Source organism: Adiantum capillus-veneris, chromosome 17 (assembly GCF_014529385.1).
Source record: "Adiantum capillus-veneris isolate H3 chromosome 17, ASM1452938v2, whole genome shotgun sequence".
NCBI lineage: Eukaryota > Viridiplantae > Streptophyta > Polypodiopsida > Polypodiales > Pteridaceae > Adiantum > Adiantum capillus-veneris.
This window is the reverse complement of record NC_140947.1, coordinates 87,552,384-87,567,778: the sequence shown is the minus strand read 5'-3', so window position 1 is coordinate 87,567,778 and position 15,395 is coordinate 87,552,384. Positions and strand designations below refer to the sequence as shown.

General features: G+C 44.3%; 1 protein-coding gene across 1 annotated transcript in view; it reads left to right on the top strand.

Annotated features, from left to right (window-relative positions):
- Positions 1-15,395, top strand: part of PIR121 (transcription activator) — a 108,654-nt gene that overhangs the window by 45,969 nt on the left and 47,290 nt on the right. Inside the window, exon 18 of the mRNA XM_086487152.1 lies at positions 472-642. Within this exon, the coding sequence (XP_086343278.1) occupies positions 472-642 (171 nt within the window). The remainder of the gene's footprint in view (positions 1-471; positions 643-15,395) is intronic.

Sequence of the window (15,395 nt, the reverse complement as noted above, 5' to 3'; positions counted from 1 at the left end):
AATTCCAGCACACTCTATAGGTACAGTAGTTTTGCATTCTTTACTGGGTTGGTGCAAGAAGCATCTTCTACAGATCAAGTTTGCATGCCGACACATGATAGGAATGCTGAGAACATTCAATCCACTCACAGACACACACACACCCATCCATTTACATGGTCACCCTCCACTTCATCCAGCCTCTCATGTAGCCACGGCACCTGAGTTTTTATGCAACATCCGACAGTTAGCGCATGGAACGTCTTTTAATGGTTTGTGTGTTGTTTTTGTCTGCCGACACTGCTTGTTACTAAGCCACATTCTGATCTGTGGTGTATGCGCATCAAAGTCCTATATGTTGCTAAGGCAGCAGTCTTGTGTAAAGGAGCGTGCTCTGATGTTGCGGTTGCAACTTGCATGTATCCCATGAGGAGAGGTTGCTGTTATGGTTCACTGATTTATTCTCTGGTTGAATTGAGTTGATGGTTTCAGTTTCCGATAGAATGCTCCCTTCCCTGGATGCTGGTGGACCACGTGATTGAATCTCAAGATACTGGGCTTCTAGAGTCTGTTCTAATGCCTTTTGACATCTACAATGATTCAGCTGAATTTGCCTTGCATGGTCTGAAGCAACGTTTCCTTTATGACGAGATAGAGGCTGAGGTATTTATCCTTCCTTTGAGTCTGCTTTAAAGATGAATTGTTTGTAACAGTTTGCACTTTAGGATTCAATTTTTTTCATGTTGTCTCATGTTCTTGGTATTAGTAGCTTTAAAACTGACCATTTCCATAAAGTAGATTATTCAAGTAAGCTTCTTCTTTAGTTGTCCTTTCGCTTTTCTTTGTTTATTCATGCACAAGAGGTTTAATATTTAAGTAAGTTTTGGCTAACTCAAGGTACATGCAAGAAAATGTAATGTAAGTCTTGACTCAATTCTGTTTGAAACCTTTTTTCGTTTGTTGGTACATGCATTTCTCTTGATTGAGTGTATATAGCAACTGTTTTGTCCTTCTTATGGTTTGTAATATCAGACCTTTTCTTACCTTATGAAGGTTTATATCATTGAAGTGACCATCCATGGCAATGATATGATTTGGCTTCTATTCATTCAAAATAGACCTCTGTTTATCACAAGAAAGTCATAAGCAGTTGTCTAGATGGAATAGATAATGTGGCTAGCCTGATGGATGGGCAAGATGCCACTTCTTTCTCTTGTCAACACATTCTGATGCGCGCTTTTTGTGACCCCCCCTCAAAACCACCGTTTGGGCATAGCTAGCAGCTAGGAGGAAGAAACTACTCCAGACCAAGAAGGCTCTGGTGCATGTGCAATCACTCTCATTTATAACCCGAAGTAATGTAGTGTCACTATCAACAAGTGCTATGGGCTTCGCCCATAAGGATCATCTTGGCAGTATGGTAAGAAGATAGTTATGCATGGATAGCTTTGAGAAGTGATATATAGGAGTGTTTGTGTTTGTCCGACAGAGATTGTTGCTAAATTGGCTTTATTTGACAGAAAAATAATTCTAAATGAATTATTGGAATTTTAAGTGAGAGGGAACGGGTACTTTTGATGCGTCACATCGGATGGGTGACAGGGAGCATCGGAAAGAAGTATCCGACCATCCGGGAACGGACTTCTCTGATGCGTCATAGGATGGGTGACATAGAGCATCATGAAGGGGATTGTACCGTAAGTTCGGTAGGAAAGGACTAGGTGATGGATATTCCTGATGCGTCACAAGGTGGGTCACGAGTGCATCGAAAAGGGGATATCCATAGTCGAGAGGAAATCCGAACTGGGAAAGAGGAATACGCGTAAAGACGCAAGCACAAGAATAAAGATGGGTTCTGAGAAGCTTTTCTTAAAAAGCGGAATATTTTAACGAGTTTTCCGGGAAGAGCAGACGCTTTCCTGCGAGGAATCTATGTTTGCATTGCATTCGTGCATGTGGTTGCATCCAGGGACACCTGGGAAGTGCTGTGAAAGCATTGTTTTTAACTTATCAGGTTTTATTGAGTTTTTGGGCAGATTCGGACTATCTTTAAAATACGCCGGCCGCCCATTTAATAAGTGGGCAGCCATCCGATAAATAAGGCAGCAGATCAGCCAGCGTTTTCTCTTTCTCTTTTTCTGGCAGAACAGCGGAAAAAAATAAAATAAAAAATACCGCGATCTCTACGCGAGCAGCTATTCGTGCCGTAGCGAAGAAGCTATAAAAGCATCACATGCCCTCATTGAAAAGAGGTTGCCAGTGCCAGCAATAGAAGACTCTGCCGCCAGAAGACGCGAGAGATCGCGTGAGACTACGAAGCACGGAAGTTGCTTTTCCCGTGCAAGAGCGACAGGTACCTATTGTGGATTCGCCATACGAATTGTTGTCGCGTGTTTGCGTGTGTGTTTGCAGGTACTTCATCGCGAAGGAGAAGCGAGAAGGCTTCGGCCTACACTTGGGAATTCCGGAAACGGAATTCGGAAATTGTCTGCGGAGTCTCAACTCCGAGTACAGACGGAAAAAGGATTGAGAGCTCGTCTCTCGGATTTCCCTTACGGGAAGGAACAACCATCGAGTCAGAGATTTAGAACGGAGGGGTTTTCTCCGGTTCTTGTGCTTGTAAAAAGATTCTCCCTAATAAAGAATTCTCTTTAAGGAGGGGGACCAACCCATCTTCTGGTCCCCAGTACTGTGTCGATCTTCTCACTCTCTCTCTCTCTATCTATTTCTCTCTATATCCTTTGGCTTCAATACTAAGAGATAAATTCTATTTATCTGAGTATATTTTATATTGTTATGCGCTCCCATTCGTGACAGTGGTATCAGAGCATGGTCTCCTCTCTTTCTCTGTAAAGGAGGACGACTCTGGGAAGATACGGGAAGAAGCTATGATAAGCCAAGAGAGAAGTAAGCAGGCGGAACCCTAAGCCCTGCAAGAACTCGCAGAGTTGAGAAAATTTTTCTCTTTGCAAGAAGTCGACACAAGACTTGGGATTCTCTGAGAAGGCAACAAGAGCATGATGCTCGAGAACCTAGAGAATCCAAGGAGCGGAATGCTCGAGATCTTTCAGAATCCAGAAAATATCCATGAACGTCAATCCAGAACTATAGCCATGAAATCCTGTCATTTCGGGAAGGATATGAAGAAGGTCTTTAGACCTCAGAACACTCCGGTCAAGTTTGATACTTTTGACGGAACGGAAGATGCCCCGAAAGCTACCGCTTTCATTCGACAAGTTTGAAGTTGCCTTTGCAAACGGCAATTTTTGAGAAGCGTCAAAGGTGAGGCATGTGACCAAACACCTCAAGGGGATTGCAAGTACTTGGTGGTATACCAAAGCTCTGCAAGGAACTTACATCAAGGTTGAATTTTCCGACAAATTTTTTTCCTCTACGCTTTGAGGAAGGCATCCAAGAAGATTGGGGTCGGTTTGCCCAATAGGAACACGAGTAAGTCAAAGCAAGTAGTGGTTCACTCTTGCCAAGGTAGCTCCATTCTTGATCCTCTCTGAGGAAGGAAAGATAAACAAATTCAACAAAGGACTTTTGCCCGAATTTTGTAAATGCATCTGCAAGATACTTTGCAGCAGATGGTGGAGTCAGCAATAAAAGTTGAAAGTGTACACCTTAGTGTACATAGAATACAATCCCCGCAGTGGGACGAGAACCATTGAACACAGAAACAACGAATTATTGTTACCTCTCCTCGAAGGATACATTGCTATCCGGAGAAAGTTTGGAGTAAGGGAATTCAATCTAACTCTTGAGTTCTTGAATAGAAGACCCTCAAACTTTAAGTGAGAGGGCAGGTCTTTGATCAAAGTTACATCTTTGAGGAAATCATAAAGTGCATGGTGCTTGTTTGCTCTTTTGCACGAGGTATGGTTATGTCTGACCAAGACTACTCACTCTCGAGTGTTTATGAGAGTAGGATCAATTTGAAACATTCTTTTCTAAGATGAATTGGTTTGCTCAACTAGCCGGAAAGTCAACTATTGATCTGGTATTTAGTAATTCTCAAATAGATTACCTGCTACTGCGGGTAGGAAAATTATGAAGGAACCATTCTGAGCTTTCCAGCAAAGAAAAGCTTTCACTAAGCTTGAGTACCTTATGAACCAACACCCCCTACCCGGTCACGGAAGATATGGTAGTGCTTTTTGCACAAGTGAATGAACACTCTCTTTATGAGGGAAGGAACAAGCGACGACTACGGCCCGTGCTTGAGGAATCCAAGGATTAAAATCCTAGATTATTTGATGAGCGGGTTTTGCTCTAAGATCGAGCCAAGGGATCGTCAAGTTGAGCGTCTTCGCTCTAAGGATCTTACGAAGGGAAGGTAATTTCCCAGGTTCAACGAAACCTTAACACAGCTTAAGAATTATGTACACTTTTGAGTACATGGATAACACACGAAGATGCAGACCTATGCCAAGGAACTGGACGAGAGTTTGTATACTCTCTTGAGCGCCTTTTTGCGCAAGGTTATATGCAAGGGCAAAGATCTAGATTGATTTCTAGGAGGATTATTCTTCTCGGGATTGAGAAGGTGGAATTGAACTAACAGATTCTCGGTTAAGGAAAACTTCCGATCTGTTAGAAAGACGTGAATGATGAGTTCTTCCATGGCTCGTTAGTTTGATGATTGGTGAAGGATATCCTCGAGGTACTAGAGGAAGGACATGAACCGGTAAGGTAAGTATTGAATTATTGAAATTCTGAATTTTTGTTTAGTTTAATTTTTAAGTTCTCTTTTGAGAAAGGACCACCTCAACTCACCATTGAGCAAGATTTGAAATTTTCCGGTTTCTCCCCGGCAGTTCAGTTCGACCTCTACAGTTGAGGACAACTGTTTATAAGTGAGAGGGATGTTGCTAAATTGGCTTTATTTGACAGAAAAATAATTCTAAATGAATTATTGGAATTTTAAGTGAGAGGGTTTTTCTCACTGGAGACATCCGAGCACAGAGTATTCCTAGTGCGCCATTCAAAGTAATGACGGGAGCATTGTGAATGGGAATATCTGTAAGGCCACCAGGAACGGGTACTTCTGATGCGTCACATCGGATGGGTGACAGGGAGCATCGGAAAGAAGTATCCGACCATCCGGGAACGAACATCTCTGATGCGTCATAGGATGGGTGACATAGAGCATCGTGAAGGGGATTGTACCGTAAGTTCGGTAGGAAAGGACTAGGTGATGGATATTCCTGATGCGTCACAAGGTGGGTGACGGGTGCATCGAAAAGGGGATATCCATGGTCGAGAGGAAATCCGAACTGGGAAAGAGGAATACGCGTAAAGACACAAGCACAAGAATAAAGATGGGTTCTGAGAAGCTTTTCTTAAAAAGCGGAATATTTTAACGAGTTTTCCGGGAAGAGCAGACGCTTTCCCGCGAGGAATCTATGTTTGCATTGCATTCGTGCATGTGGTTGCATCCAGGGACGCTCGGGAAGTGCTGTGAAAGCATTGTTTTTAACTTATCAGGTTTTATTGAGTTTTTGGGCAGATTCAGACTATTTTTAAAATACGCTGGCCGCCCATTTAATAAGTGGGCAGCCATCCGATAAATAAGGCAACAGATCAGCTAGTGTTTTCTCTTTCTCTTTTTTTGGCAGAACAGCGGAAAAAAAAAAAAAAAAAAAACGGCCGCGATCTCTACGCGAGCAGCTAATCGTGCCGTAGCGAAGAAGCTACATGCCCTCACTGAAAAGAGGTTGCCAGCGCCAACAAGAGAAGACTTTGCCGCCAGAAGACGCGAGAGATTACGCGAGACTACGAAGCACGGAAGTCGCTTTTCCTGCGTAAGAGCGACATGTACCTATTGTGGATTCGCCATACGAATTGTTGTCGTGTGTTTGCGTGTGTGTTTGTAGGTACTTCATCGCGAAGGAGAAGTGAGAAGGCTTCGGCCTACGCTTGGGAATTCCGGAAACGGAATTCGGAAATTGTTTGCGGGGTCTCAACTCTGAGTACAGACGGAAAAAGGATTGAGAACTCATCTCTCGGATTTCCCTTACGGGAAGGAATGACCATCGAGTCAGAGATTTAGAACGGAGGGGTTTTCTCCAGTTCTTGTGCTTGTAAAAAGATTCTCCCTAATAAAGAATTCTCTTTAAGGGGGGGGGACCAACCCATCTTCTGGTCCCCAGTACTATGTCGATCTTCTCTCTCTCTCTCTCTCTCTCTCTCTCTCTCTCTCTATATATATATATATATATATATATATATATATATATATATCCTTTGGCTTCAATACTAAGAGATAAATTCTATTTATCTGAGTATATTTTATATTGTTATGCGCTCTCGTTCGTGACACAGACAACAAGAAATTTTAGGGTGGTGTCATCAGATGTAGAAGTGAAGGCCTATTTTCATATGGAGTTTCCTACGCCTGCACCTTGAAGGCAGGAGGCAATATTCGTGATTGGTCAGATGCCTGAAAATTTATGCACCAATGGAAAAACGATGAGTTTTTGGTCACGGGAAGGTCATATTTGTGGATCACAAGGTCCTTGTAGAATTCATCTAGATCACGAGGCGTCAATTGATGTGTATGATGGTGTGTTTTGCAGATTACAACAAAGTGCATTGCTGGCTTCTTATTTGGAAAGTCACAATTTGGATGCATTAATTATGAGATATACCCACTAGGGGCACGACAAGGAAGCTCTAGTCAGTTTTCATTGGGAGCAAAGAAAAGGCCTTCCTACCAAATGCAACACCCTACACTTGCGCCTTGAAGGTATGTGGCACTGCACAAGATTCAGCGGTGCCACTACGCGTTAGGTAAAATCAACACAAATGCTCTAGAAGCTTCTTGTCTGGATCGCATCTCTTGGAATGCGCTGATTGCAAGGGAAAAGGGGGAGCCTCGGAGGGCTTCCACCTCTCACGTGGGAAGCGACCCCAAGAAGGGTTTTTTTAAAAATTAAAAAAACCTTTTTTTATGTAGAGAGGGGGGGCAGCCTGCTGCCACCCTCCCTGTAATGCCAAGCAAGGAGGGCCTTCCTCCCCCCCCCTCTCCCCCTTAGGGCCATGCTCTCTCTCTCTCTCTCTCTCTCTCTCTCTCTCTCTCTCTCTCTTTCTCTGACTCATTCTCCTCCTCTCTCTCTCTTTCTCTCTCATCCATTATGAGAAACGTTTTCTCTCTTTTGACTTACAAGTCATGACGTTCTCTCTCTCTCAGCTTACTCACTCACACACACACCATGCAAACTGTCACCCCCTCACACCCTCACCCTCTCACACTCTCAGCCCTCTCTCCCTCAAGCTCGCTGGGGGATCATGGCTCTATACAAGTCAGTAGTGGGGCATGTACGCACTCCAGAGGGGATTTTTGATTTGGTTCAATTCACTATTGGGGTGAAACAAGGCTGCCTGCTATCTCCTACACTATTTGGCATGTATGTGTATGAGGTTGCTGACAACATTGAGAGGAATGGTGATAGAGAAGCACAGTTGGCAGGGACATGGATCCCACTATTGTTATATGTTGATGATATTGTGCTGATTTCCGAGTCCCAGGAGGGGATGCAGCGTCATTTAGATGCTTTGTACACATTTGCCCACGATAGTGAATTGTTTGTTAACCTGGGGAAAACCAAGGTTATGGTGTTTAACACCACACCACAGTGGGTCAGGAGGTTAGCACCTATTTTTACATATGGCTAGGAGACAGTGGAGTATACAGATGCATACACCTATCTTGGGGTAGTCTTTAGTGGACCGACATTTTCATTGAGGAGAGCAGCAGAGACTAAATTGATGAGAGCTTATGCAGCCTTGGGAGGTTTGGAGAAGATGTGTTGGGAGGTTCAGTTTCAGGAACCTCGAACAAAGGTGTGGCCTTTTGACACTCTAGTGGCTTAAGCTATGCTCTATGGGGTTCAGATTTGGGGGCCCTCAGTGGACCATCAGGGCAGATATGGTAATACTGATGGGATGGATGGAGATGTATGGAGAGGCCTCTAGTCTCTATGATCTCTCGGATGATTCAGGCTAAGGCCTCAGTGCCACATGAATGCAGAGCTTCAAGTAGTGATGTTCAACCGTGCGATGTGGGAGGGCCTACTTGATACTTGGAGTTTGTCTACTATTGTACCTATCTTCAAGTTAGGAGACCCTATGGAACTTGGGGAATTATCGCACTATCATGATTGGACACACATTGGCACGGTTGTACGTATTCATTCTTCAACAATAGTTGAGTAGATGGGCAGAGAGGGAGGGTATACGAGCAGTAGGGTAGGTAGATGTCAAGAGGGTTTTTTCTACTCTTGACCACATTCTCACGCTCGGAGCCATTATTGAGGAGGGCAGGTCACATGGGAGACGGATCTATTGTAGCTTTGTGGATTTCTGCAAAACATTTGACACAGTGCCCAGAGCTAGATTGATGCGCACTTGCAGGAGATGGGAGTACCCACAGAGTTGATTTGGGGGATTATGGCACTATACAGGTTAGTAGTTGGGCATGTACGCACTTCAGAGGGGTTATCTGCTCTGGTTCACTCCACTATCGGGGTGAAGCAGAGCTGCCCGCTATCTCCTACTCTATTTGGTAGATGAGGTTTCTGACTACATTGAGAGAGATGGTAATAGAGGAGCCCAGTTGGCAGGGACATGGATTCCACTATTGTTATATGCTGATGATATTGTATTGATCTCCAACCCCTTGGAGGGCATATCCCTTTTTAAGAAAGAAAATATGCTCGACGAGAAGAGTGTTGGACCAAAGTAAAAGAGAAAGCCTTGCTCCAATATAGGCTCTCCAATCGGAGGGCATTGCCAAGAGAAGATTGCCAGCCATTCCATTCCAAATGCACCGTGATAGCCTTCCAATCAACAAGGAGAGAAGAAGTAAAGGGACATCCAGGAATGTGCCCTTCAAGCTTGCCAAAAATGACCTCCCAATAGGTTGGCTGCCAATGAACAAAGGACAGAGTGACAATATGCACACACAAATGTGATACCATAAGCGACCAAGGTTGTCGTTGTGCCACCAAGATCGGTAACAGGGTAGCTTTCCGAGCCAGAACATGAGTACGCAAATCCTAAATATTCAGCCCGCCAAGGCGCTTGGGAGAATACAACTTGTCCAAGTCGGAGACCCTTTCTGCGAGTTGAGGTGCGTCAGAAATGCCCCAAAATAGTAGACATAAGGGAATGCAAGCGTGACCGAGACCATGATAATAGAGGCAAGTAAAACTGCACATAAGCCATAAGAATGCACTGGACAATCTTGAGCCGCACATGTAGAGGCCAAGTGGACAATTTCCAATAATTTAACTTGGGAGTACAAACGTTAGAGTACCCAATCCGTTTTCTGTGAAGCTGACGCATTCCAAGCTAGGGGAGAACCCAAATGACGAACTATGACGTGTGGAGGAGCAATCTCCCCTGGCCACAACAGCTTATGCGAATCATACTCATTCAAAGAAAGCAACTTAGATTTATGGAAATTAACTTTGAGGTATGCCGCCAAACCAAACAAGTGAAGAGCATGCATAATTTGTTCCACATCATCATAGCGGTTACGAGGCATAAACAAAGAGTTATCCGCATAAGCTTGACCAGCAAAGTGGGCACCCAAATGGTAATACGAGACCATGCAATCTACCAGCAGAAGTCAGAACATCCAAATACATAAGTAGGGGGTGAGTGGCGATTGCATAAAACAAAGCGCTAAGAGGACATCCTTGCCTGGCAGACTGTCCCAGAGGCCAAGAGTCTATAAGGAAGCCATCCAACAAACCTGCCGTAGTACTATGTGCATATAAGAAAAACACAACACGAGAAAGCCTAGGCCCAAATCCCAACTGACGCATGGCGTCCAAACTATAGTCCCAAAGAACAGTATCATAGGCCTTTTCAATGTCAACCTACATGACCAATACATCCTGTCGAGGTGGGATGGCTAATTTTACTACGCCGGAATATCAAGAGTTCCGATCTAGACGAAAGGAGAAGCCAACTCCTTAACAAAAGAGCCGGAAGAAGAAGCCAACTCCTTAACAAAAAAAAGAGCAAATTGATTGTCCCTTGGAAATTTTTGAGCTAACTTGAGTTGTTTTGCAAATATGTTGTAATCGCGGACAATTATTTTCTTTCAAGAAGGGGGGGATGTCACAAATTGCTGACGTGTCAAGTCAATGAAGAACAGAGCCAATCTTCAGATCACGGCCGAGGGGGCTAAACCCTAAGAAGAACAAGCAACAACAGAAGAAGAAGTCATGGGACCCCGTCCGATGGGGCCCAAGTGACATAAAGGAATTAAAATAAAGCTGGACCCTCACACAGACAAGGTAGAATCTGATGACGTGGGAGACTGTACGGATTTCCAAGTTTTGCGTTGATTGCTGACGTGGCAGTTGTACGGATTTTCGTGATTTACGCTGGCAGCTTTTTTGGGCATTGATTTTGGACCAGATGGTTTTGAGTTTGAAGGCTTTTCATGTAAATTGCTTTTGGGCCTTGGGCCTTTAAATATGAGGCCATGGGCTCATTCTTTGGCATGCTTCTAGGAGAAGGTGCTAAGTCCGGAGTACTGGCTTGTATTGTGTTGATGCAATATAAAGAAAATTGAAATACCGAAAGGAGCACCAAGGTTTGGGGCCAATACTCTCTGGGGTGGAATTTTGCCACTCCGTGTCGCGTGTCGTCTCTCTCTCTCTCTCTCTCTCTCTCTCTCTCTCTCTCTCAATTCAGTCTGTTCTTTTCTATTGACACGTGGTGCCCGTCTTGTGACACCTTGGCTCTAATCAACCAAGAGATCATAGATACCAAGGGCCTCTCCATACCTCTCCACCCATCCTGATCCATAGAGGGTCCCCAAACTATTGACATCCTTGATGCCGGTGACCCTTACATGTAAGGCACGTAGCCGCCTTCTTTGCTCTTCTTCGAGGGTCATGTTAATGATGGCAGGTGTAGAAGAAGCCTCTTTACCTTTCCCTTTCTTGGCGACCTCGATCCATTTCTCGGCCGCCTCCACTTTCTTTTGTGTCTTGGTGATGACCTTGACCCAAGATGACTTCTTTTCCTCCTCCTCCTTGATGATCTGCACTTGTTCTTTGATTGTGTTTAGCTCCTCCATTATGGAAGGCTGAAATTCCCCTTCTTCAAGTCGCCCACTTTTGACTTCAAGAAGCTCAACTTGTAGATTTCGGATGATGGAATCTTGGATGACCACTTTCTCCTCGAGCGAAGCGAGCCTCCTACGCATGCCATCTCTTTCTTTGGTCCATCTTTGAAGAATAGTTCTCCTCTCCTTCCTCCACTCTTCCACTTCGATTCTCCATTGTCTCATTTCCTTCTCTATTACCGACATCCTCTTCCCTGTCCGCATGAGAGAGGCTTTGTAGGTGGCCGGCGAGGGATGCGTCTTCTTACACGTGGGGGAAGCTGGTTGATGCTTCCCCTGAGAGAGAGAGAGAGAGAGAGAGAGAGAGAGAGAGAGAGAGAGAGAGAGAGAGAGAGAGAGAGAGAGAGAGAGAGAGAGAAATGAAATGTTATATTAACGTCTTTAAAAAGGCCAAAATGACCTATGAGACCAAAAAGTTACAATTGGTGAATCTGATACCATGTCTGAGTACGGAAATTACAAAGTTACAGAGAACTAACACTAAAACACTAAGGAGAAAGGAAATAAGAAGGGGGGGGGGGCTTGTGGGTTCAGATGAAATCTCTTATCGGTCGCTGTTGGATCTCATCGACCTCCTCCATGGTCGGTCAGAACTCTGGTTGGGCGTCTTGCATGTCGAGCAAGAGTGATCTGTATCTTCTGTTGCAGCCTTCATCGGTAGTGGGAGACCCCTCAAGGTCTTGGACGTCTGGATTTGCCAAGTTCAGTGGCTCGGTCAAGCAGTGTACCTCTAGTATGAGTAGGCTCTGAGATCTGTTGTAGTGACTGCTCCGTCGGCTCTCCTCTATCTAGTGTAAAGAAATCTATGGTTCGTCTGTGAGACTGTCTTTCCCCTGATGTCCTCAGCAAGCTCTTCCTAAGTCTGCGCACCTCTAGCAGGAACAATCTGAGACACCTCTGATCCTTGTATCTCATGACCCTAGAAAAAGGTCCGAACCCTTCTCTGAATAGATAGTGGAAGCGGCAGCGTATCTCATAGTATGCCGGGCAGTGACATGTGTAGTGCAACTCTATCTCTGGCTCTATGTTACATAGGTGACATATCCTGGCTTCTATCGGCACCCCTAGAGAGAGAGAAGAGAGACTCTAAAACAACAAAAAAATACAAGAAACTCGAAAAAATAGCAAGAAACGCTTGTGAAACCTTAAAAAGCAGCAAAACACAGATTTGAAACCCTTCAAAACAGTGGCGAAACCCTAAAAAACAGCAAGAAACAATGACTAAACCCTTAAAAACAGTTTTGAAACCTTAAAAACAGCCAAAAACCATTTCGAATCCCTAAAAACAGCAAAGAAGAAGTGACGTAACCCGAGAGAGAGAGAGAGAGAGAGAGAGAGAGAGAGAGAGAGAGAGAGAGAGAGAGAGAGAGAGAGAGAGAGAGAGAGAGAGAGAGAGAGAGAGAGAGAGAGAGAGAGAGAGAGAGAGAGAGAGAGAGAGAGAGAGAACAAGCTGGAGAAAAAGAAAGAGAGAGAACGAGCTTGAGGGAGAGAGGGCTGAGAGTGGGTGACGGTTTGCATGGCGTGCGCGCGCGTGTGTGTGTGTGTGTGAGTCTTGAACCTGTTTTGCAACCCCCTCTTTCGGCTGTTCCTTCCTCTATCCCTGTCCCTATAGGAAAATCTGTTGGTGAAGCTAAATCCAACGAAGTCCCAGCTATGAAGGTGACTTCCAATGCAAATAAAGGGAAAAACAAAAATCCGCCGTCTACGGATGTTGGGAATGTAAATGCAGGGAAAGGCAAAAATGTTGCATCAATTGATGTTGGCTCGTGGGTGATACCTAAAAAGACAGTGAAAATTCGCACTCCACCTTCCTCTCGTAATTATGTTCCTTTGGTTAATGCCAATAAGAATGTATCATTTAAGCAACTTCCTTACAATGACAATAAGAATGTATCATTTAAGCAACTTCCTTACAATGACAATCGCACATTGATTGACGCTTGGGAAAAAGTGATGCCCTCTTATAAGGATGTACTTTTGGGTGAGGCTTCCACTTCTCAGGCAGTTTCTATGGACAAGTTTCCTGCTTTGACTCAGCGGACGGGTTCTGGCATGGATGTGGTGGATGGAGATGTCCATATGGGCATCTCGACTTGATCCTTGTGTTTCTTCCCGTTGTAAATATGGTTTCCAATGCACAGTCGTATTAAATGCATTTCATATAATGTGCGTGGGTTATATAACCTTGATAAATGGCAACTGACTTGGCACTATGTACATACATGTAAGGCAGATATCGTGGTTTTGCAAGAACACAATCAGCATGACTTTGCTGGTCAGTATTCTTATTTTGCAGGTTACTGTATTGCATATGCTGGTTTGCAAGATTACTCAGGTTTATTGATGCTGGTTCGGCATGCGCTTCAGCCAGTTCTCTTGTACAATGATCCGCATGGCCGTTGGATGGTGATTCAATGCTTGTTGAACGGTTAGGTGTATGAATTTGGAGGCATTTATGCGTATACATCATCTGGACAAAGGGTTGCTCTATGGCGAGATATCTCTTCTCGCTCATGGACCCCAAGTGCATTCCTTTGCGGTGATTTTAATAATACCCCTGAGATGGTTGATAGTACCACTGGCAATTCACATATGTTGTTTGTGGAAAGGCAAGAATGGGATAATCTCTTTGCTTCTACTCAGATGATTGATACATGGCGGCATTTGCATCCAAATGCCTTTGGTTTTACTTTTCAGCATGTTGCCCACTCTTCTTATCGAGCACGGTTGGATAGATGGTATTTGCTTAATTTGCAACAATATGAGGAATTTGTATGTTAGGTCAACATCGATCACACCTTGCAGTTATCGGATCATTACCCTGTTTTGCTAGATGTGAGTTTTAGGTAGACTCCTTGTGATCGGGCTCTTCCTAGGAAACGTCTGCTACTTGTTAATAATGCTTATCTCACACATGAGGGTTTTCGTGACATGATTTCTGAGGTTATTCCCCCTTTACTTGCTCATATGCATCTTGATCTTGATGCCGCATTACTTGCTCATATGCATCTTGATCTTGATGCCGCATGGTATCGCTTTGTTATGAGGGTGCAAAGTGTTATTTGTGAATATGGAAAGCATTACATGCAGTGCACTCGAGGGAATGTCAAAGATGCGAAGCATGCTTGTCAACGATTGCAAGCGTTGGCTGATTTGCGGCCTCTGTCTAATTATGAGATGTCGGAGTTATGTGGAGCTTCCGTGTGTATTCATCGTAATGACAAGCGAAAGCTTGCTAAATGGCAGATGCGTGCCCATCAATAGGCTTTCATGGATAAAGGCTGTGCTTCGAAGCAATTCTTTAAGCGTTTGCATCATTCAAGACTCTCACAGGCAATCAAGCGGGTTATGCTTTCCTCAAGTGTTTGGACTTCTTCAAAGCAAGAACTTGCGGATGCCATGGTTTTGCATTACCGACAGGTGTTTGCTTCTCCTACTCAGGCATCTTCGACTACTTGTCATGCGCGTCAATTGATGCTTTCCTTTGTTAATCCAATCATATCTCCGCAAGATGCATGTGGCCTTGAGGACCCCTTCACTGCTTCAGAATTGCATAGTGCGTTGCTTGCTTTGGGCCGTTGGCGGTCTCCCGGCTGGGATTGGCTTACTGTGGAATTTTTCCTCTCCGCCTTGGAACTTTTTGGCATTGCGGCTGGGCTTAGAGTCAACTTTTGTAAATCGAAGCTTCAGCCTCTCAGTTCTTGTGATTGGCATAGTCTGCTGTGGCCAGGTGAGATTGTGTCTTCAAATGTGATCACTAGGCATTTGGGTTATCCAATTGGATGGAATGTTACTCACTCTCAGAAAGTCCATTGGGTTATGAAACGTCTGAATGTCAAATTGCATTATTGGAAGTTATCTACTTGGCCCTTGCATGTTCGTCTGCAAATTGTTCAGAGTATCTTGTTGGCATATATTCAGTTCTTTTTGCCAATGATGCATTGGCCTCGCCGATGTCTTGATTCTCTTATGTCGGACATTATGTCCCATTTGTGGCGAACTCATGCTCTGAAAAAAGGCTTACGCTTGATGTCGATGGAGAAGCTTTGCACTCCTAAATGTCTCGGTGGACTTAATATCTTGGATTTGCGCAGGCATGTTCTTGCGAGGGAAGCTATGTTGTTGCCTACTCTTGTGCAACAAATTCAGCCTTGGACTCTGATGTTTGCATTCCTCGGTCAGCATGTTGTTACTTCTGCTTTTGGCCATTGACAACCCTCTATCTGGGAGGTGATGTTTGGCCAGATGGAAGGGCACATTCCTG